The sequence below is a fragment of the Macrobrachium nipponense genome, chromosome 11 (genome assembly GCF_015104395.2).
Source record: "Macrobrachium nipponense isolate FS-2020 chromosome 11, ASM1510439v2, whole genome shotgun sequence".
NCBI classification, from domain to species: Eukaryota; Metazoa; Arthropoda; class Malacostraca; order Decapoda; family Palaemonidae; genus Macrobrachium; species Macrobrachium nipponense.
Window position 1 is genome coordinate 50377838 of NC_061087.1, and position 23614 is coordinate 50401451.

At 46.2% G+C, this 23614-nt stretch overlaps 1 protein-coding gene across 5 annotated transcripts in view; it reads right to left on the bottom strand.

Moving 5' to 3' along the window:
• The window catches only part of LOC135205792 (inositol polyphosphate 5-phosphatase E-like), a 633907-nt gene extending 621216 nt beyond the window's left edge, over window positions 1–12691 (bottom strand). For all 5 annotated transcript variants that reach the window (XM_064236969.1, XM_064236962.1, XM_064236954.1 and 2 more), the window contains exon 1: window positions 12519–12691. In XM_064236969.1, coding sequence (XP_064093039.1) covers window positions 12519–12648 — 130 coding nt within the window. In that variant the 5' untranslated portion in view covers window positions 12649–12691. The remainder of the gene's footprint in view (window positions 1–12518) is intronic.
• Between the last annotated feature and the right edge of the window lie 10923 nt (window positions 12692–23614).

A 23614-nucleotide genomic window follows, 5' to 3' on the forward strand; every position in this document is an offset into this window, starting at 1 on the left:
AAGGGGTCAGTTGTTGACCCCCTAGTTGCCGCCCCCCTCATCGCTGGTATCCAAGCCCTGGTATCGCTCCCGGCGGAGGACGACTTCTCAGAGGATGTCACAGAGGACGTGGCAGCCCTCAATTTGGACGTAGAGCCCATGGCTATCGACTCCATGGGCACAGGTAAGGGTGTAGTAGAGGCAGGCTCTGGGGGGACTCAGGGACTTTCCCTGAGCCCTTCCCCTTCTCCTTCTCCTGATCCATCTTCTTCCACTTCTTTCCGGGGATTCACGGAGAAGCAGCGGTCAGTACATCCCAAGACTTCTTCCGTGGTCCCCAAGGTTAAACCTACTAGCAAGTTAGTGAAGTCCTTGCCGATGAAGTCAGCTCCCTCAACTGTCGCTAGCACCCTGGCTCCCCACCCCGGGGCAGTCAGATCGAGGGCAGCTTCTTCATCTGCGTCAAGGTCCCCCAAAGACAGGTTTCGGAAGGAGAGGGCTCAGGCACCCCCCTTCAATGCCGAAGCTTTCTCCTCCAACATCTTGGAGAAGATGGGAGATGTCATAGGGAACTTGGTGAATGTCAAGTTCGGTTCGATTCTCTCCCAGCTTACAAGCTCGGTTGAGGCCTCGGGTCAGTCGATCCAGTCCCTAGCAGAACGACTGACGGCTCAGGAGAATGCTATAACGGGCATTCGGGACTCGATCGCGGCAGGGCCTTCACAGTCCGCGCAGGTATTAATACCTTCCATCATGCCGGACTCCCGCCTACTCCCGGACTTCGGCTGCCAACCCCTGGAGGATTGCGACACACACTCCATTTGTTAACAGGATGCTGACTATTGAGGGCATTAGAACTCGAAGGCTGGAGGACTTCGAGTTCTATCCTAATGACCTTCAACCCCCATTCGTGGGCTACGTCCGTCTAACAGACGCAGCCATGATGAGGGAAGACAAAGTCCCCAAGGAGACGGTAATCCTTCCTCGGGAACAGGCACAACAGACTTGGCTGAGGAGCCTGGAAGAGTTGGAGTGCGAGAACTCCCGCATTACGGCCTTTAGAAGCCCTTTCACCATCTTTACACCAGTGGAAGGCACTCCGCTCCCACTTACCCTTAAGGTAGTGGAAGCGACCTTCCAGGCAGCTCTTAGGGACGAACCTATGCCTCAGCTCCGGGAGACGGAGCCCACCTCTCTCCTGATCCCCGGCTCTGACACCTACTTTGAGGGTGCGGTGCCCACCTTCTCAGTAGGCAAACTTAAGCCTGACTGCGCCACCACTCTCTTTAGTGATCGGCTTCCCAGGTTGTCAGACTCTCTCATCCAGACGGAGTTCGATGCCCGGACCAGGTTGGTAAGGTCCCTCTCCTCCATGACAACAGCGGAGATGACGGCTCTTGTTTACCAACAAGAGCTGTTGTTCAAAGTCACGGCAAAGGGAATGAATGCTGCACACCATGCAGTGTGACCTTTACGACTTTTTAGTCGCAAGGAGGAATTGTAGGAAGCATGTCCTGGCGGAAGCCACCATCCGACATGAGCCTAACAAGCTCATTGCTTCCTCAATTTGGGGGACAGACCTCTTCCCTGCTCCAGTGGTGGCGGAGGTCTTGCATGAGGCCTCGAAAGTCAATCAGAGCCTCAAGGTCAGGTGGGGCCTAGTGGCTAAGAGGAAGCCAGAATCCTCTGGCTCAAACCCTAGGACCAAGAAGAAGCCAAGGAAGTTTAAGCCCTTCCAGGCTCCTCAACAGGCGCTAGTCCAGGCAGTACTGGTGCCCCAGGGACAGCAGCACGCCTCCTCTAAGAGTCAGCAGCAACACCAGTTTTTGTTTCTGACTCCGCAATCGCAGCAGCCCCAACCTTCAACCTCCTTTGCTGTCTCACCGGCCTATAATCCGGCTTTTTGAGACACAAGGCTTTTCAGCCCTTTAACAGGTTCGCTAGAGGCAGCAGAAGCTAGGGGGCGCCTCTCGCCCATAGAGGATCTGGCAGAGCCGCAAGCAGAGGCAGAGGCTTCCGGGGAGCGCACGGTGGTCGTCCCTCGGCAAGTCAGCAATGAGAGTCCCAAGGTAGGAGGGAGACTGTACCTCTTCCGCCACCGGTGGAGGTTCAGCCCTTGGGCTCAAAGCATCGTGACCAAAGGTCTGGGTTGGAGTTGGCTAGAGGGCCCTCCTCCAACCAACAATTTCTATCAGAAACCAACAGCGGAATTGATAGAGTATACACAAGATCTCCTTCTCAAAGGAGTAGTTTCAAGAGTCAAGGAATTTTTATTGTTATTGTTAATAATACAAATTAAGTTTTGTTCATACTGACCTGGCAGATTATATATATAGCTGTATTCTCCGAAGTCCGACAGAATTTCAAAATTCGCGGCACACGCAGTGGCGCCGGAGTGGTAGTACCCATTCCCGCCGCTGGGAGGCGGACATCAGGAACTATTCCCATTCTTATTCATATTTTAATCAGTGCCCACTTCTCCCTGAGGGGTGGAGGTGGGTGGGCACTTTAATTATATATACTCTTTGCCAGGTAAGTATGAACAAAACTAATTGTATTATAACAATAACATTTTGTTCATGAAACTTACCTGACAGGATATATATAATAGCTGAATCCCACCTTCGGATGGTGGGAAAGAAGACGAATAGGATTTTGGAAACTAAATTAAGTCGATGATTATACATCTTGGTTCCTCACCTGTTAGCATAGCCGACTTCGTGATTACTGTCACCAAAGTCTGCTTCTGCGTTTACTAGAGTTGCCAGCGAGGTAGAGACCTGTAATGCTGGTGCGCTCTAGATGATCTGTCAACGGGGGTGGGCGTGACCACAATGTGACTAGACCCATATGACCATACTTCTGAGGGCAACGAAGCTAAAAACCACCACCACCTGACCTAACCTATCAAAGTTAGTTCCATAACTTCTAGGCTAAAGAAAAGGAAAGCGCCTCAAGCGACCAACCCTTCAAAGTTAAAGCACACATATCCCTTTTCTATAGGATAGGATTCGTGTTGCTTGCTGCCCCTATAATATATCTACTGATATGTATGGTCCTAGCGACTTACAGATCTCAAATGTCGTCTTCACATCCCGTCGGGAGTGTGAAGCGAACACAGAGTTGCTTCGCTAAGCGTGGCACTCAGGATGTTACTGAGTGTCATGCCTTGTTGAAATGCTTCCGAGGCCGCGCCCTCACCTCTTGAGCATTCATATTAGAAAAAATCTCAAATCTTTATGCAAACATAACGAAGAGACTTCTTAAAAGAACTCCTTGACTATAATGCCAGGGTGTTCTTGGACTGAACTAGTCTGGTCTTTTACGGAACACCGCAGATTGTCCGTTGACCTCGACTTTCTATAGTTTTTATCAAGATAAAAACTTGAGAGACCCGACAGGGCACAGGACTCTCTAATGCCCTTGCCCAAAATTAATTTGTGCCATACCCTTGGTCTCCAAGCCTTCGGGTCAAGGGTTAGACAGGTTTTCGTTCTTATCAAGAACGGAAGGCTTAGAGGACAGACCGCATTATGTCCTTTAAAGCTAAAACCTCTGATGATGGCTAAAAGCTCACTAACCCTCTTTGCCGTGGCTAGAGCGGTTAGAATGTTAGCCTTTCTGGTCACGTGTATTAAGTTCGCAGAAAGGATAGGTTCGAAATGCTTTTGGCATCAGAAACTCAGACTACGTCTAAGTTCCATGACGGAACCTGCGATCGAGAGAATTTCAAGATCTCCCCAGACCTCAAAGATCGTGAAGCTTTGTTGTTTGACAGAACCGAATCTCTGAGCCTAGAGGCCGTCAACAACATATTTACATATTCTACAATAGTTAGGACTACTATCTTATCTCATACTTCATACGGAAAGATAGAACCATAAAGAAATTCACAGAGGTCGAGTTGGAGGAACCAGTCATTTCCCTTCACTATCTCCAGAAACGGCCCGCACCGATTGAACACTGAAAATAGGCAGCACTGCTTTGCCTTGGCCAAGAGACTGCCATAATCTTGAAGATCTTATAGCTTCTCGATAGTCTGAAAACGACCTTCTAAGACTCCGAGAGGAAGGAGAATCAATTAGATTAATCACATAAGTGACGATGTTAGATTACACCGATTCTCTCGGGAAGGGTCTCTGGACAATTCTCAGAATTACCTGACCTCTGTGAATCCAACCTCTTAGAGGCCAACAGTGTGGCGACTAAAGCTAATCCTCTAGGATCATGAATAAGGGAAGGGCAACTTAAGAGGAGCTCGTTCATCTTCAATATACGAAAAACTTAACGAAAGGACGCCCTCAGTCTCTCCTCACTTTCGACATACTTCTAAGTGAGGATTACTCAGACGTCAGTAGTTGTTGCCTTCGATCGAGAAGACCCGCACGGACGTGCACTAGTTTAACGAACCTCTTGAGGATCGTTACGTTCCGTGCCCAAGCCCATAACTAATTCTCTCTTCTTGAGCTATGAGAGAGCTGAGAAATTATCCGAGATGATTGGGCCACTCGATCCAAATTCACCCTTCGAGGAACTGAAAGCCGACCATTTGGCTTCCAATTTCTTTCAGACAATGTGCCAGAACATCTGTTCCTCTGTTCGGATGTCTGGCATGCTCTCGCTATCACCCGAGGTGATCCTCAAGCCGTTGAGAGAAAATTAGAATTATTACTAGATCTTCGATGCTATTCCCATTTCTTCGTGAGGAAAAATTGTAGAGGTCTGAATTGCTGTTTATTCAGGGGAAAACAAGCTTCTCCAGCGAGGAACTGGTCCCCCAGCAAACTCATCCATTCCCTCACTCAGCCTGCTTCCTTCCCTAAATAAGGCTGCGCTTTGCACAAGCAGGAGAGCATTATTATAGTGCTATGCCGCGGTAGATTCGTACAGAATTCTGTTTACCGTGCGGTAAACCGCACCGAACAAGTATAAGAGATATCTTGTTGAAATTTTCTAAGTAAACGGAAGGCATGTTCATTCAAGATTACTAGAAATTTCCTCAACCCGAGGCTAAAATCCATGTAGGGCAGAGAGACGGCTTATTCAACCATTCCCGCAAGGGAAACAGACGTAACCAACCGCGCATGTCACCGAGCTAGCCGGAACTGCGTAGATCACAGTAACAGCAGCCTTGTTCATCGTCTCGCACTATCTGCCTGAGTTGCCAGCTACTCCTTTTACGAAGGGATAGGTATGAAATTATCGAGCAAAAGGAAACTCTCAAGCAGGCATATTTAAAACGAAACAAAATTCGCTAAATACAGAAGCTGAGTTGGTGTGTCGTAAAACAATACCTGAAGAGTTGTTCTTACTCCGAAAACTCTTGGAAGGTTGAAGGGAGTGTCAATTAAATACATTAGAACAACAGTTCTTTCGGCTTCTATCCACAGAGGTAAATACGATATGCGTATATGACTTGACCCATGAGTTAGCAAAATGACGCAAAGATACGTAGTATATGTAGTAATTTGAACATCGAATTCTCAACTACACTTTCCTCGACGAGGAAGAGAGAAAGAAAGGAAAACGACTGTCCACGTTCTAATGAATGAGACTTTTTAAAAGAACTCCTTGACTCTTTGCCAAGAAAAGGGAGTAATATTCGAATAGAGATCAAGAGAGAACCGAGGATCGAAAAGGACCGTTCAATGTTCTTATGATATTGGACATAAGACTTCCTGGATCTAGTCTACAAGTCTTTTCTTACTCCCCGGATGAGCCTCTGAAAATGAATGAGAGCTCTTCCGAAATTTGTTAATGAGTTTATCCGCTTAAACGATAAAAAACGTTAAAATCTATGTCAATGAGAACTACCCCATTTATGAGGGGTCCCCCACTTAAATGACAAAACGTTTAGTATCTTGACAATGGGGAAAACGTCCTTACTTGACAAAACTATTAGCACTTTTTGCTAATAGGGGAAAACCCAAAATTTAACATGACGAAAGTCACCCAGGAATCCGAGTATATATCTCCGATTCTCAGAGAAATCGATGAAGAGGAAAGAGGGATCGACAAGAAAAAAAAAAAATTCGGGTATGTCTCTCCGCTCCCGAATCCGAATCCTTTTTAAAAATTCTGTAAAGGAATGTCCTGTGGAGAGTCCTGAAAAAAAATCCTCCTCTAGACGAGCGTTTAGAAAGTGTCAAGCGTCCTCAGAAACGTCCTGAACAGCAAATAAGACGCCTTCTACAAGTCTTTTCTCTCGCAAAGCGTCCTGCCTAGCTTCCACCGAAGCGTCCTGGCGAATGTCCACAAAAGCGTCCTGCCGAGCGTCCTCAAAAGCGTCCTGCTTAGCGTCCTGGAAAGCGTCCTGCTGAGCGTCCTCAAAAAACGTCCTGCTTAGCTACGAGCGTGTCTGAGCAGAGAACACCAAGTCTTCTGAACGACGTTTCTAGAGAGGAAACTCGTGAGCGCCCTGATGCATGCAAGGTCCGCCAAGAGGGCCTCCTGGCGAGCGACCTTGCCAACATCTCAAATGTTATGACGAACCGCGTTTTGCGTATGACGTTGAATATTTTCAAGGGACGTCCTCATGCGAGTCTCCATGGAGAGCCGCAAGTCGCTCCTGAAGTGTGAACACTAAAGGAAGACTTATGGCTTTCGTCTTCAAGACGGGCCTTAAAGACCTTCAAACCTTCTTACAAAGACAGTGGCCGCCTGTGCGACAACTTGCGTCTTAGTAATGCAAAAGAACATCTCCAGAACGCACTCAGCAAAGGAACGCCGAGCGTCCGAAAGACACCCTCGCAAGGTGCTTGCCGAGCGTCCTGGAGAATGTCTCTACTTATAGGACGTCGAGCACCTCCAAAAGCTTCATCACTTCTAAATTGCCCTTCTTATGCCGAACCAGAGACATAAGTTGTTTGACTGTGCAAAGCAGCTTGCCGGACGTCAAACTTATCAGCTTGCTTTTCGAAGTAAAGCGAACGTTACATAACGTATACGGAGCGCCATGAGGAGAGGAGACGAATACTGAGTTGCTCCTCCAAAAGGTGGAATCTAGAATGTCCTGATTACCAATTCTTTTGGAATGCTAGCGAGGTTGAAACAGCTTTAACTTCATGAGCGTTCACTCGCAGGAGGCTCAAATACTCTTCTGCAAGATGAATGAGCCTCCTTAATAATGTATAAACGAGAGCGTTCACTCGCAGGAGGCTCAAATCACTCTTCTGGCAAGATGAATGAGCCTCCTTAATAATGTATAAACGAGCGTTCACTCGCAGGAGGCTCAAATCACTCTTCTGGCAAGATGAATGAGCCTCCTTAATATGTCCCTTAGGAAAAGAGCCAGTGCATTCTTCGAAAAAAGGGTAAAGTGTCAATCTTTACTGTTTCATCCTCTCGTGACGAGAGAGAGGACGTGAAGCGTCCCTCTTCTCTAAAGCTTCTTTAGGAGGCGCGAGTCCTTCCGAGAGCTCCAACCCCTGTGTGGGGGAGGACGCCTGCGGACGAGAAGCAATCCTTCAAGATTCGTGCACGTGCTCGATCTTCGGCAGCCTGGGAAGCGACACCAGGACCTGCCGAAAGGAAGCCAGATCAGCATGAAAAAACCCGTAACCCTCCTTCGGCTTTTGACATGCCCTCTCCCTGGTTTCCTGGGAGTCCGACAGAGGTCTAGGCCTAGAGGCGTTATGGGGCCGATCTGACGTTCCCTCCTAACGAGAGAGAGGACGTGAAGCGTCCTCTTCTCTAAAGCTTCTTAGAGGGCGCGAGTCCTTCCGAGAGCTCCAACCCTTGCGCAGGGGAGGACGCCTCGGAGGACGAGAAGCAATCCTTCAAGATTCGTGCACGTGCACGATCTTTAGCAGCCTGGGAAGCGTCAAACAGGTTCTGCCGAAGGACGCCAGATCGGTGGGGAGCCCCCGTAACCCTCTTGCGGCTTTTCGACATGCCCTCTCCCTGAGTCCTGGGAGTCCGACAGAGGTCCAGGCCTAGAGGCATTATGGGGCCGATCTGACGCCCCCTCCACAACACAAGGGGCACTACACTTCACAACACTTGAGGTTGAGCGAGCACTTTAGTCTAAGATTACTTGATGTAATCCTCTAGCAGACACTTCTTCTAGGCCCAGTAAGCCATACCACAGGGTTAGGCAAAATAAAATCTACAGGAGGTTAGAAGGTTCATTATTTCTAACTTCTGTTTACTGTGGAGGAAAACTCCTGATTCTAACACGCTCTAAAATGCGTACATGAATCCTACTTCTTCCGTAATCAGTCACACATTACACTAATTACATTGAACTTATGCAAAGAAAACATGTAAACGCCATATATCCTAAGCGAGTGTCTACCGAAAGTTCCGGTAGCTTCACCTTACCCCAAGCAGACAACAAAGTCTGAAACTAGGCTAACTAGCTTCAGACATCAAATGCAATGAAAAAACAAATTTACGATAGCGCTATGCCTAGCCACAATCCAAGTCAATAATTGAAAGAATAATTAGGATACTTAAGCGGCTAATGAAGTTTCAAAATCCTAGGCGGAGGTCTGTAAACAGTTGTTTACCGACCGGCGACAGAAAAAAATATGAATAGAAATGGGAATAGTTCCTGATGTCCGCCTCCCAGCGGCGGGAATGGGTACTACCACCTGGCGCCCACTGCGTGTGCCGCGAATTTTGAAATTCTGTCGGACTTCGGAGAATACAGCTATATATATATCTGTCAGGTAAGTTTCATGAACAAATTAAAGTTTCAAGGATGCTTGTTCAGCGTGCCAAAGAAAGACTCAGAAAAGCGAAGAATTATCCTAGACTTGTCCCATCTGAACTTATTCATTCATTGCGACAAGTTCAGGATGCTGACCGTTTCGCAGGTGCGGACCTTACTTAACCGTGGGGCCGTCACAACCTCTATAGATCTTACAGATGCCTACTATCATGTTCCAATAGCCAGACACTTCCGGCCATTCCTAGGCTTCAAACTAGGAAACAGGTCTTATTCTTAGAGTAATGCCGTTCGGGTTGCAACATTGCCCCCAGAATCTTTACAAAGTTGGCGGAAGCAGTCGTCCAAGAATTGAGGACGCAGGGAATAATGCTAGTGGCTTATCTGGACGATTGGCTCATCTGGGCAAAAAAAACAAAAAACCGAAGAGTGCAAGAAAGCAACGGTCAAAGTAATCAAGTTTCTGGAACACCTAGGTTTTCAAATAAACAAAACCAAGTCCAGACTAACACCGGAATCTCGGTTCCAGTGGTTAGGCCTTCAGTGGGACTTGCAGTCACACACTCTATCAATTCCGTCGTTGAAAAGGAAAGAAATAGCAAAATTCACAAAGCAATTTCTCAAACAACATCAGGACATCCTGGAGGAAGGTCAAGGAAAGAATCCTGGGCTCACTCCAGTTTGCCTCAGTCACAGACATCCTTTTGAAAGCCAAACTCAAGGACATAAACAGGGTTTTGCGTTCCAAAGCGAACTGCAGATCCCGGGACGGGTTAGCCTCTATCCCAGCGATCTTACGGAAACGTCTCCGCCCCTGGACGGAGGTAAGCAATCTATCAAAAGCAGTAGCCCTTCAGTTTCCCCCGCCGTCTTTAGTGATCCACACGGACGCCTCACTAACTGGGTGGGGAGGGTACTCTCAGTACAAAAAGGTCCAGGGAACCTGGTCCCCACCATTCCGCCAGCTACATATCAATGTACTGGAAGCCATGGCAGTGTTTCTCACTCTGAAACGGCTCCGGCCAACCAAGAAGTCACATGTCAAGCTAGTTCTAGACAGTGCAGTAGAAGTCCACTGCATAAACAGGGGCGGATCCAAGTCAAGCCACTTGAACCATGTCATGATAGCCATTTTCTCTCTGGCGAACAGGAACAAATGGCACTTGTCAGCCACTCATCTAGCAGGAGTAAAGAACGTATTAGCAGACGCTCTGTCTCACTCCGTCCCGCTGTAATCGGAATGGGCGTTAGACAAAAACTCGTTCACTTGGATCTGTCAACAAGTCCCGGGGCTTCAGGTAGACCTCTTTGCCATGGAGTCAAATCACAAACTCCCTTGTTATGTGGCACCCAACCTGGACCCTCTGGCCTATGCCACGGACGCTATGGCCCTAGATTGGAATGTATGGAAAAAGATTTACCTGTTCCCTTCGGTGAATCTTCTTCTGAAAGTACTGAACAAACTCAGGTCATTCAAGGGCCGGGTGGCTCTAGTAGCCCCCAACTGGCCCAAGAGCAATTGGTTCCCTCTACTTCTAGAGTTGAGACTCCGGCCTCTACGGATTTCCAATCCCAAGCTAACCCAGTTAGTGCAAACTCGGACTGTGTCTGCTTCCTCAAGAATTCAGAAAACCCTAACTTTATGGATTTCATGAAGTTTGCGGCTCGCAGGAACGCGGACATTGACCCCCAAAATATTTCATTCTTGGAGTCAGATAAAAGGGAATCTACCTTGCGTCAATATGACTCGTCTGTTAAGAAACTAGCCTTCTTAAAGACTCAGACACGCAAGTCATGACCACAAATTTGGCCATATCCTTCTTTAGATCATTGTTCGAGAAAGGTCTGACAGCAAGCACTATTAATACTACCAAATCAGCTCTTAAAAAGATCTTCCAATTTGGTTTTAGTATAGACCTTACGGATACTTACTTTTCCTCTATTTCGAAAGCTTGTGCTAGACTTAGACCCTCCAAGAGACCTAAGTCAGTTTCTTGGTTTCTGAATGATGTTCTCAAACTGGCCTCAGATATTGATAATGATTCTTGTAATTACATAACTCTCCTGAGGAAAACTTTATTTTTACTAAGTCTAGCCTCAGGAGCTAAAATCTCAGAACTGTCAGCCTTATCAAGGGACCCAGGTCACACTGAATTCCTTCCCTCAGGGGAAGTTCTCCTATCCCCAGATTGTCACTTTCTGGCCAAAAATGAAGAACCACAAGACAGGTGGTCATCATGGAAAATCCTACCACTCCCCCAGGACAACTCTCTATGTCCTGTTAACTCTTTAAGAGCTTACTTGGGTAGAACGACCTTAAGATACTCAGGTCCGTTGTTCATTAGGGAAAAAGGTGGTACGATTTCCTTAAAAGGGATCAGACAACAAATTTTGTACTTCATTAAACAGGCCAACCCGGATTCCTTTCCTTGTGCCCATGATGTTAGGGCAGTGGCCACCTCTATTAATTACTTTCAACATATGAAATTTGACGATCTTAAGAAATATACAGGCTGGAAATCCCCGACAGTTTTTAAACGCCACTATTTAAAATCTTTGGAAGCCCTCAAATTCTCAGCAGTGGCAGCCAGAAACAGTTTCCCCTGACACTGCATGAATTTCTATCACCATTTCCTTGTAGCCTTCCCTTCTACCTGCCTCATTGCACCCTTACTTAGTTAGGTCGCCTCTAGTGTATATATCTTACCTTGGATGTACTTGCTTCATTCATTGTTATTTGCTTGGGACTCTGTCCATTCTGTTATTATATATGTTCAACTTGTATATTTTTACTATAGCCTACTTGTTTACATTTAGTTATCCTTAAATGTAGGCTAAGTAATTTTAAGATTATTTGTCTAGTAACTTTAAGATACTTAACAATTAAGTTATGCTTTGTAAGCCTTTGTATCTTTAAGTTGATCATTATACCATTAACCTTACAGGTGTTTGTTTTATACCTTCTTAGTGTTTGTGCAGTCCCCCAAGCTTGGCGAACCAATTCTCTGGCACTATTCCACGAAGCGACACAGGTTGAGCCCAGAAAAGGGATTTTGACGAAGGAAAAATCTATTTCTGGGCGATGACCTGTGTCGCTCAGTGAAATCCCACCCTGTAGTTAGTATTCCTCACCCTGCTTACCCCAAGCTTGGGTGCTATCTTCAGGAATGACGTCACAGGCGTCGGAGGCGCTCACGGTAGTAGTAGAGGGTAGCGAGGGCTATAGTTCGGCTCCTCCGTAGTTGGGGTTATGTCGAAGGAAGAAGCTAAATGGCAAGGGACCTCTGGTAGTGGTATCCACTCGCTCTTTATCTATACCGACACCTTTATTAAAGGTGAGCGAGCCATTTATCTTGGCATTATATTGTTTCTCTTTTTCTCTGGGATGAATAGCAATATTTATACCTTAGAAATAGTATCAAAGGAACCATTTCACTGAGCGACACAGGTCACCGCCCAGAAATAGATTTTTCCTTCGTCAAAATCCCTTTTTTAGAAGGGAGTTCTAAGTTTTCGCAGGTTTGAGCTACTCGCGGGGGTGTCTGGTACACATCCCCCGTGAATATGGGGGGAACACTGTAATGTGTTCCACAAAAATCCATGACAAAGTGGACTGTCGAAATGTGAAATGCGTAAAACCAGGGGCACTGTAAAATATATAAAAAATTCCACGATGAAGATGGGAATCCTGGCAGCCCTTCATCTAAAATATGTAATACTAGTGTCAAGCTGCAAATTCCAGCTCTGCACTTGGAAGCAGCAGTGATGAATATAAGTCAACAGAATTACCTGTATCATTTATTTGCAGCTTGATACTTTTACATATTTATTACATGTTAAAGCTCAAGTTAAACCAAAGTATTCTTACCATTTTTATTCTTCATCTTCTCAACACCACTTAAACTATTCATACTGCTGGAAGAACTACAGGATTTTGCCAATCTTGCTAGCCCCATCTTTTTTCCAGTTCCACCATCTTCAAGCAAGTGATGATCCATGATGCACTACAAATTCACAAGCTGTAATGATAAAATGACAAATTTTAAAAGTAATTTGTATTTTTCCTAACTATACAAACCTGGGGTCTTTACATAAAGAATTTGCTTCAGCGCAGCTAGAAATGACCATTTAACTTTTAAAGAAGATGGTTAGGTAGTTAACTACTGTCCAACTGGTGGGAGTCCTGCCCACCTAGATTGTAAGAATTCACCTTTTGGCCCAGGTATCAGAATGAGGGGAGGCATGTGTTGGGCATTTAACTGTAGAGGCCAAAGGTTTGTATAATTAGGAAAAATACAAATCCCCGGCTTATGATGCTCCGAGGTTACGGTGCTTTTCAATTATATTCATTAAAAATTATTTCCAGGTTTACAACCTGTTCCAGGGTTACGGCACTTTCGATGTCGATCTGATGGAAGAAATGACTCCAAATTACAAAATAATCAATATTTGAAGGGTTTTTATATTAAAAAAATGCAATTTACTTAGTTTTTAATACACCCATGGCATTAAAACTAAAGTTTTCTTAGAAATTTCTATGATTTTCCTGCTTACGATGATTTTCAGTTTATGACGCGTCTCAAGAACGGAACCCCCTTCATAAGCCAGGGATTGTCTGTATTTGTATTGTCTGTATTTGTATAATTTGTCATTGTTCTTATACAAAATACAAACCCTCAGTCTTTACATAAGGAAAACTTACTTTCTTAAAGGAATCTCTTAAAGGAATCTGAGAAAGTCTCAGAAATGACTGGTAGTTCACCACATCTGCGTCTTCTTCCTGTTCGAGTACATCAAGAAAGAGGGCCATACCTCCGACATGTTGAGTGGAGTATAGAACTGTATGTTCAACTGTCAGACTTCAAGGTCTTTTGAAATGTATGCGTTGTAAGCAACGTCACTTGAAAAAGGCCTAAGTTGAATCTGAGTGTTGGAGACAATAAGCAATGTACAACCATTTAATTTATTTTATTGCTGGGCCCTCTCTCTCCATGCATCAGTGCTAGTTCCACCAAGTGATGGCTCGCTAACTACCCTCTGCCCACACTCTCTTTCACAACCAAACATCTGGTGTCAGCAGCAGTTATTCATTTTTTGCTGGTTATTTACCAGATTTCAGTATACTAACTTCAACCGAAAGCTTCAGGATGAGTTTTTTCCTTGTTTTATTGCTTTTCACTGAAGTTGCATTTACAGTGACTTGCAGCTAATTGGTCAACTATTTTTTGACGAGTGTCGGACTATAATATGTAAACATTGGTTTGTCGGACCGATGTTTACGCTTGTTAATAATCAGATATAGTTCGATAACATATTTTAGAAGCGATCTTCCTGATGGAGTAGTGTAACAATGTAAACAATGCATTCGTTATCAGAATGATGTTGGCATTGAATCTTAATTCCGCAAGGCATGTTACCAGGATTAATATGTAATTATTTGTAGTGTTTTTCACACTCGCCCCATTTCATACCGACACTTCTTTTTAAGAGTGAGCGAGTCAGTCCTACTGACAATTTTCTTAATTTGTTTTTTCTCTGGTAATTTTAGGATATTTTACCTAAGAAAAGATGATATTAAGGATTTACTTTCCATAGGGCGACACGAGCCAATCACCCAGAAATAGATTTTTCCTTCGTCAAAATCCTTTATTGTTTTAAGGTGTTTTCACCACTTTTGCTTATTAGCGTGATCACTACTGCAATGAATTTGCAATAAATTTAAACGCTCATCAATATTTCCAAAATTAAGTGTAAAGGTATAATGTGCAGGAGAGAATTAGTTATGATGGATTTTCAGACGACAGTCTATTGAAATCCCATTAAAAGCAAGAATAAAATTATTATTGATAGATTATTTTTATTATTACTATTATTAATATATTATTATTATTGGAAACAACTTTCTTTGAAAATGTACAAGAGCCCACTACAGGGAGAAAATCCCTATAGAGGGCTGTACGTACTTAAAACCAGTTAAGGGGACAAAGTAATGCTGATTTAGCATGCCTACTTAGCTTGAATCAAAACAAAGCTTTTAGGTACCTAGACTGATGAAATAGTAAGCTTGCCGTCAAATCTATTAGCTTACTTGGATCTGCATCAGCGTCCAGTGGCGCCTAGTAGCGAGTGTCCAGTGGCGCCTAGTAGCGTCCACGAGCGTCCAGTGCGCCTAGTAGTGTCCACGAGCATCCAGTGGCACCTAGTAGCATCCATGAGCATCCAGCGGATCCACATCAGCATTCAGTGGCGCCTAGTAGCGCCCACAAGCGTCCAGCTGATCCGCTGATCCGCGGATCCGCGGTGCCGAGCGCCCAGTGGCTTCAGGGACTGACAGACTCAGTCTTTCCTACAGAATCTGGAGTGGCATCAAGCATAACTGATCCCCTTCCCCTTGAGCGTTTAATGTCGAAGGAAAGTTTAGTTCACCTACTCTTGTAAAGGCCTGTATTGTGCACGAGTCAGGCCCCTAAGAATGAGAGTCACTTCCCATGCATGGGGCCTGAGTTCCCTAGGAGGGCAAGAACCTAGCAAGTAGATGATATCCCCACCTTTCAGGCATAGGACAAGGACCAGAGGAGCCCTGGAGCCCTGTACAGCTGAGACAGAGAGATGCTTCTCTCAAAGAAGAAAGACTAGGAAATCCACTACCCACTGAATAGTGGCTCTGACCAACCACAGAAGACTGCCCATTTCCCCTGGTACTCAGCCACAAAGGATTAACACAGGTACCCAGACATCTCTGTCACTGTGCGGTGAGAAAACCATCTCGCTCGCAAGTGATGCTGGATAGTTTCCAGTTATGAAGTGCAAGAGACCCCACTTACCAGTGGTACTATTCTTTGTACGGCTGACACAGAAGTTGCGCCAAAGGAGAATCTCTCTCAGTGCCTTGGAAAGCAGAGTTAGCAGGTCCAGATAATACCATACGGCATGTGGCCATTTCGGAGCTGCCAGGATCATTTTAAGACTTGAGGTGATCATTGCCATATTGATCACCCTGTGAATCAGACAAAACAGAGTAAAGGCATACATGTCCAGATTGTCCCATGGGTGTTGGAGGACATCCTCTCCCGCAGCCCATGGCTCTAGCATGACTAAATAAAACACTTGCAGCTTCCTGTTGTGCCATGTGGCAAACAGGTCGATCAATGGAAAACCCGAAATGTTAAACAGCCTTTCTGTGATGTCTGTATGAAGGGACCACTCTGTCCCTATCATATGACCCTGGCAACCAAGTTTGTCTGCCACTACATTCATCTTGCCTGGAACGTATCTGGCCAACAGCTCTACCAAGTGTGCCACTGCCCACTTGTGCACCTGCATCATCAACTGGTGTAGAACACCGAGTGTCCTATTACTCAATCCCGAAACTCTTGGATAGCCAGGAAGACTGCCTTGAGTGCCAGGATATTGATATGAAGGTGCTTGTCATTTGGATTCTACACACCTGAAACCAGCAACGCTTCCAGATATGTGCTCCATTCCTTGGTCGAAGCATCTCAGGAGGGGGAGTGTGCAGACGCTCCTATTACGAGGTTCCATTCGTCTAGCCACAAGGCTAAGTCTTCTCTCACTTCTTCCAAGAGAGGAATGAAAAAGGACAGGGAGTCCCATGCTGGAGACCACAACTTGTTCATTCTCTTACGAAGGGGTACGAAGGTGAAGTTGCCCATGAGGGACAAACTTCTCTAATGACGACAGGTCCCAGAGAACAACTTGCCACTGCTGAGCTGGTTGTTTCTACCTACTAAGACAGGAACAACTGTGCTGTCTTCCTGAACTTGCTGAGACAAGACTGAGGGGAAGACCCTTGCTGCTGCCGTGATTATAAACATGCCAAGGTACTTAATCCTCTGCTTGGGAATGAGATCTGACTTCTTAAGATTTACCTCAACCCCCAGGTTTCAGCAAAACTGGAACCAAGCTGACACAAGGGTGAACAGTCATGTGAACACCTGGGGAGTGACTGAGAGCCCAAAACAGAGTGCCTAGAATTGGAGTACCGTCTCCCAAAGGATAAAGCGTACATACTTGCGAGAGGACAGATGGATGGGTATTTGAAAATATACAGCCTTCAGATCCCCCATAAAAATGGTCGTGTTCCCTAATGGAAGCGAGCATGACAGTGTCGTCTGCATCATGAACAGAGTCTGGCGAACAAATCGGTTCAAGGAAGTTTCATCTATGATCAGTCTCCAACCCCTGCTGCTTTCTCAATAAGAAAGACTCAGCTGAAAAAGCCTCGGGACCGATTTCTTCAGTATCACTTCTATCTCTGCTCAAGGGGTAAGGTCTTTTGATGAGCCAGGAACATACATTTGGAACTAGATCTCAATGTTGGTGAGGGGTGGATGAAACTCACAATGGCTAAATAAGCACTCTCCCCACCAACAACAGCATATGAAGGGGAATGCCACCCCTAGCATCCTCCTCGCTTCTTTCCCTTACCCATGTTTTCAGACTGGAAAGAGGGTTGAAAGGGATGCGGCTGTGAAGCTTTCTTGGCAAGGGCAGAAGAAGGCTGGGTGTTTCTTTGGAGGCCCTTAATAGACGGATATACTCACGAGTAGTAATATTATCAGGTTTTGGGTGGTTGACGGATTTACTCGTGGTGAGTAACAATATTATGAGCCATTGATTTGGGGGAATTGAGTGGGAAAGAGGTGCCATAACTTCTATAGCCCCTAAAATTCACTAATGGCAACTTGTAGAATGGTTCACATACAGAGGCGCCTTATAACAGAGTAGCTGTGTATTTGACTTCAAGGAGAGATGTACTGCCTCTCTCTCTCGCATGGTGGCTCACTATATACTATTTGTTCACAAATATAACCAGAGGTTGCCGTTGGTTTTAGTTCTTATCTTTTATGATAGTAGTATGTCAGTAATAACTGTAATTTTACAAAGAAAAGTGCAAAGAAAAATTAGAAAAGACATGTATAATCCAAAAAAGTTACTGCACCTTTGATCTCAATTAATTTTTTTGAATATTTTACAACAAATTTGCTCAGAATTTATTACTGATTTTAGTTCTTGTCTGTTTTGATTTGTGTGAGCTGTAATTATAATTTTACAAAATAATATAATATTATTAGAAAAAAATAGGTATAACTTGGTAAAATTTACGATTGTCTTGTAAAAGACAATCGTAAGGGGTTGTAAATACGTAGTCATTTTCAACGATGTGTTTTTTCCTTAAATTGGCCGACCTCAAAGTTTTCCAGGCCTGGGGTGTTGCATATTGATTTTTTACCCCAGTTCCTAAGGGTTAAGGGCTGAGGAAATGCTAGCCTGACCCAAGGTTCTGGCCACAGTTCCATGAGAAAGCCCAGAGGTCTTTGCCACTGCCTGCTGGACAAGACAATCATTATCTTCTATGTGATGCTTGCTCACCGCAGCATCTACCTGCTTTCTAGGAAAGAGAGAGACAGAACCTAGCAGCAGTCCGTTCCTTAGGGTCAATGCCAATTCAGAGTCCACAAACTTGGATATCAAAGTTAGGATGGCGTCCCTCCTCTTCAGAACCAAGTTTGCCCACCGGTTTGCCATCTGGTGGGCTAGGTAGGTGATCGCCCTGCCTCCAAACTGGCACAGTCTCCCGAAGGTGGAGTCCTCCCTTGGGGTTATGGAACCTGAAGAGGCAGCAACCTTGAACACTGAAAGACCAGAGGTCCAGTCAGGAGACTGCCTGGAATGCTGCCATGGCAGCAGATTCCAGACTTACTGCTTCTTGTTGCATGAGGGTGATACCCTCCATCCCAAGCTGCTGCAGCAAGAGACCCGAACCTTGATGAACCAAGTCTGGGTCAACCTGTTTCGCTGGCAGAGACCCCTACAAAGGCGTGTAGTATCACTTCAGTCAAGGCAGAGGAGGAAGTAGCTTATCCAAACGGTTACAACAAAGTGAACTCTCCTAACCAGAGACCTGAGAATTCACCTGTCCTAATACCCCATCGGTAAGTGTCAACCAAGGCAAGCCCACCGAACCCTTGGATTCCTTCTTCGGTCCCCACATGGCCACTTCCCTGAGATTGTTGTGCTGATGGATATGTGCAACACACTCTACAAACCTCCTCTGTAAATCAGGGGCGTCCGAGTCCTGCGGGAAACCACCCTCAGGTCCTTCCAGGGCACATTCCTCCCCATCTACCCTCCATGCAAGAGGGAAAACCTTGGCAGAACCCCTAGATCCCTTCTAGATCACTTGGGTATAAGCCAGAGTTGATCCGAGGAGCTAACCCTGAATGTAAGCCTTCAAGGTAGGGCTACTTTGGGATATGGTATCCCAATCATCAGCCCTTCTATTTGACTCACACCTCCCGGTATAACCCCAGGAGGTTGAGAGGACAGGTGAGAGGGATCGAGCACTCTTTCTTGTCTTGAACATACACAAAGGCTGTCAGTGAGTGGGCCCATTCACTTGAACATGAACAAGGGCTGATTGGGGTAGAACAATCGTGTACTCTCAGGCATGAACTCTAGCTGTCCTCACAATGTGCTCCAGTCTTTGTCATGGCCGAGGCCTCCTGATGAGAAGACTGTGGGGGGGACCTCCTTGCAGCTTCACCAGGTGTGTGGACCCTCAGGGCAGCTACACCTTTGTGGGACCCTGGTCAAGTACTCAGGCAAGCACTGGCAGGGGGTGAAGAAGCACCTGCATGCTTGTTCTCCTTCTCTCTTACAGTGCCTGGACTCATTGGTACTGGCAGAGGTGACTTGAGGTTTCAGAAAAACCAGAGTACCCACGGTGACAAGGTCCTTGGAGGTTTGAGCGCTCAAAGCTCCCGAATCACATCCAGGACAATCAACAGTTGCTTCCTCTAACCGAGCGTCTGGAGAGACCTGAGCAGAAGTAGGCACTGCCCCAGTCCAGGAAGCTAACTACCTAGAACTGGTATCAGGTATACATGGATCCCCTTGGAGACCCTCGCACTCGATGCTCCTGAGTCACAGGATCTCAGCAAGACCTGTGAAACAGCCTCAGAGTCCATAGACTGGAGAGAACAAACGAGAGATCTCTCTGTCTCCCCCGTAAAGAGAGGCAGCCCCCTACAAGCCCCTACGAGGTGGGGAAGTAACCTTCTCCTTCCACTGGTAGCCTTGGAAGTTGAAGATGAGGCAGCGGCCGACAACAAAGACGACAATAAAGATGATACCTTGTGACTCGTCTTCTTAAACTTTTTCAAGAAAGCATGGAGGAGCTGATCCTCATGAAAGAGGGAACAGCAGGTACAGCCAAAGGATGGGCTACTGCAGGGTAGACCATAGCAGGGGCAAGCAAAGACGTATGATTAACAACAAGAGGGGTCACAAGATGTGGAGCATGAGTTGTGATACTTTTAGACATCTTTGCCATTGCAATCATTACAACAGTCATTTTTGTGGCTGTTATAATTGCAAGAGTCACTAGGGGCACCCCAGACGGATGGGAAGTCCTCAGCAAGCCCTTCACCAAGGGAACACTCAAGGGGCCCAGAGAAAGCCAAGTCTCCAGAATTCCTGTCTGTCCTGAGGAAGGGAAAGTCGGGTTTTAGGGGTAGCAGTCTCCATTTGCACTGAGGGGGATTCCTCCCCTCCTGAGTAAACAGAGACTACCAATGCTGACTTCCACTTGACGAAGCAAGCGAAGATGACGAAGGGGAGATCGCTCCTGTATTTGGCACCAAGGGCATGTTACCCCTGAATAAAGCCTTGAAAGCCTTCTTGTACTTCCTCCTCTGCAAAAACTCCACCCATTGCACAGGAGACCAAACACGACATTCATCACAAATTGAATGCTGGTCACAGTCATGTCCTCTGCAACTGGCACAGTGGACATGAGGGTCTACACCAAGGGAGGAGCGGTAACGATTACAGGGTCTTAGGAAGTGCCGGGCAAACACGATGAGCACCACCCTTCCACTCGGGCTTAGATGATGTGTGAGTTGGCATATTAGTTTTTCTGGCCTCGACCTGTGTCGGCCGGTGAAATGCTCCTGTAGCACGCTTTTCCAGGTGTAAATAGATGCTAAATATAACAGAGAAAAAGCTAAATGGAATGCTGAAGTTACTACCCTCAGCTCGATTACCCATAGGGTGTCGGTATAAGCACAGGGGTGAGTGGAAACCACTAACCACAAGTTTTCTGCCAATTAGAAGATTCCCTTCGAAACCCCTATCTAGGCAGGTGCCGTTACAAGGACTACAACATCTACCTTCCACTCACTACTACTACAACTCCCGCTCGAGGGCTTCATTCCTGTATTTTTTGACGAAGCCATGTTTGCTCCAGGGCCCCAAGCTTCTTCATCTAAGTTGAGTATTCCATATTACGTTTTTGTATCTCGTGAGGGCACGATGCATCCCTTTTTAGAGCCCTTTTTTGGGCCCTTAGTTCTCGCGATCTGGGGTTACGCTCCTTTTACATCCGCCATCTTGGGTGCATCATTCGCCGTGTGCGTTTTTTTCCCATTGTTATTTTATGATGATATTTACCTCACTGTTTGCTTTTCACTGTTTATGCCACTTTTTTTGTATACCCCATCATTATTCTAGCTCCTGTCATTTCTGGAGCTTTGGTTTTACGAATTTTGTCCTTACGTCGTAGGCCCTAACTCGCTCCTGACGTGCTCTGAGGTCTCTTGTTTTATGTTTATTTTTTGTTATTCTAGCCTTTGGCTTTTGTCCTCAGTCCCTTAGGAGCATGTTCGTTCCCCTTCATAAGTATTATTTATTTTCTATGTTATACGCAAGTAGTGTATTTTGGCTTCTAGCTAGCCCATAGTACGCCAGTTTTGTGGAGAGGGCGATTCTTCTTTCTCTCTCTCGCGATTTTCATGCATGCATTCTTTTATTGTATTTTCGATGCTAGTCAGTAATGCACTTGATTATATGCATATTTATAATAAATATTCATATTCCTTGTGAGGTTGGAAGTTCTTGCGATTCCTTCCCTGGCCTACCTGACCAGACCTAGGCTAGGTTTTGGAAGGTAGGTTAGGCAGTCCTGCCCCTCCACCCTTTCAGCCCCAACCTTACCGCCTCCTGCCTAGGCTATTGTGCTTGCTGGGAGAGCAGTCCAGGACAGAGAGTCCCTCTCTTGTCATGTTTGTTGGGCCTAGACCTATCGTACCTGACCAGATCGGAATTTTTCGATTTTAGAGGGATTTATTAGGTTCTATCCGTCCACTTCATGACGTCCTTTGGAGGCCGGGCTAGCCTACCTGACCGGATCCGTACCGATCTCGGAGGGTTGGGCTGGGTCCTTGCTGGGTGTGTTCCTTTCCCCCCCCTTGTTATTCCTCTTTCGCAATTCTTCCAGTAATTCCTCATCATTTATTTTATGTTTGTCTTGTTGTGTGTAGCCTGGGCCTTTGCCCCCTTTAGGATGTCAGTTGGCCTACCGTCTTCTGCTCCCTTTAGTGGTAGGCTTGTTACAGCTCCCGAAAGGTGGTGGCTCACTGATCGGTTGCTGTGGCCAGGCGATCACGACTTGTCCACTCTCCTCCAGACACAACCCTCCCCCCCCCCCCCCCCCGCGGTCTTGTCCGGCGCTGCCTAGCTAGCTTGCGGTTCAAGTAATCCTACTGATGAACAGCCGCTAGAGCACATAGCTTTTCCAGGGGGGATTAGTCGGAGGAGATTGTTTATTAGTATTTTGTTTAATCTCTTTAATATGTCTCCGGGCCTGTAGGTCCTCTGGCCAGGTGGGGTCTACCATCACACCAGCCAGCAGGCTTTACACCGGATTGTATGTACCACTGCTCCGCCGCTCAGTTGTCTATTCTCCCTGTTGTCTCCACCTCCCCACTCATGTGGGGGCGGAACTGGGCTTAGAGCTGCGTTTCTAGTTACCTTAGAATCGCCTCTCTTCCCCGGTGCAATCAGATTCAGGCCTAGGTTTTACCTTTTTCCCTGTTCTGCTCATATCAACCCGCCTCCGCCAGCATTTACTGTTATGATAATGGGATTATGGACTCCGGAGTAAGTGAAGCTTTAAGAGATTATGCTAGAATATGTTTTATTAGCCTCTTTAGGTATGTCTCCGGACCCGTATTGGTTCCGACGTAGTGTGGTCTACCATCACGCACGCCAGGATAAATATACCAGAGTTTATTGTACCGTTGGTTTCCTTCGCTCAGTTTTCCGTCTTCTTTGCTATCACTGTTCCCCATTTCGGTGGGGACGGAACGGGGCTCAGATAATGCGCCTACATTTGATTACGTTGCCTCACTCTGCTGCGATGTGATCAGACTCAGGCTTAGGTCTTACCTTATTCCCCTGTTCTGCTCGTATGCCCCCTCCGCTGGTTATAGCTTTACCGATCCCGAGGACGGATTCCGGAGCAGGCGGAGACACCCAGAGCTTTTACTACTATGCAGTAAGTTGAAATTTATAACCGATATTGCCTTTAACAGATTAAATACCTGGTTAAAGTGCACCCATCCGGCCGGGATTAACTCTGGCGCCTCTATTTAATGATACTCATTTGACTTTTCAACTTACAGATGGTCCGTTGCCAGGTGTCGGGATGTCCGGCCGCCCTGTATAGGCTGTACAGGCATGAAGTCTGCTGATCTCATGCCAACTGCGCCATCCCGGTAGATGGTAATTTGGTCTGGCACCCGGACGCCTGCACAGTTTGTTACAAACTGGTGAGGATCGTGCCAGACGAGTCAGTAACATTCTCGCCTCGTCGTTTCTGTGAAATTTCTGCTATACGTTGACTTTGAGAAATTTCTTTGACACGGGGGATCCTAATTTGATTATTTTTACAGGTTAGTTTGTCGCTCAAGACCTCGTCCATGGCGTCCCTTTAGTCCTGGGTGGGAGGATTCGGCAGGAATGCTAAGGCCGGCCATCCATACGTGTTATCCGAAGATCTGTGTTCCCTCCTATACCCGGGTGCTCCGTCACCACCTCTATAGATCTTACTGACGCTTACTATCATGTTCCCATAGCAAGGAACTTCTCTCCGTACCTAGG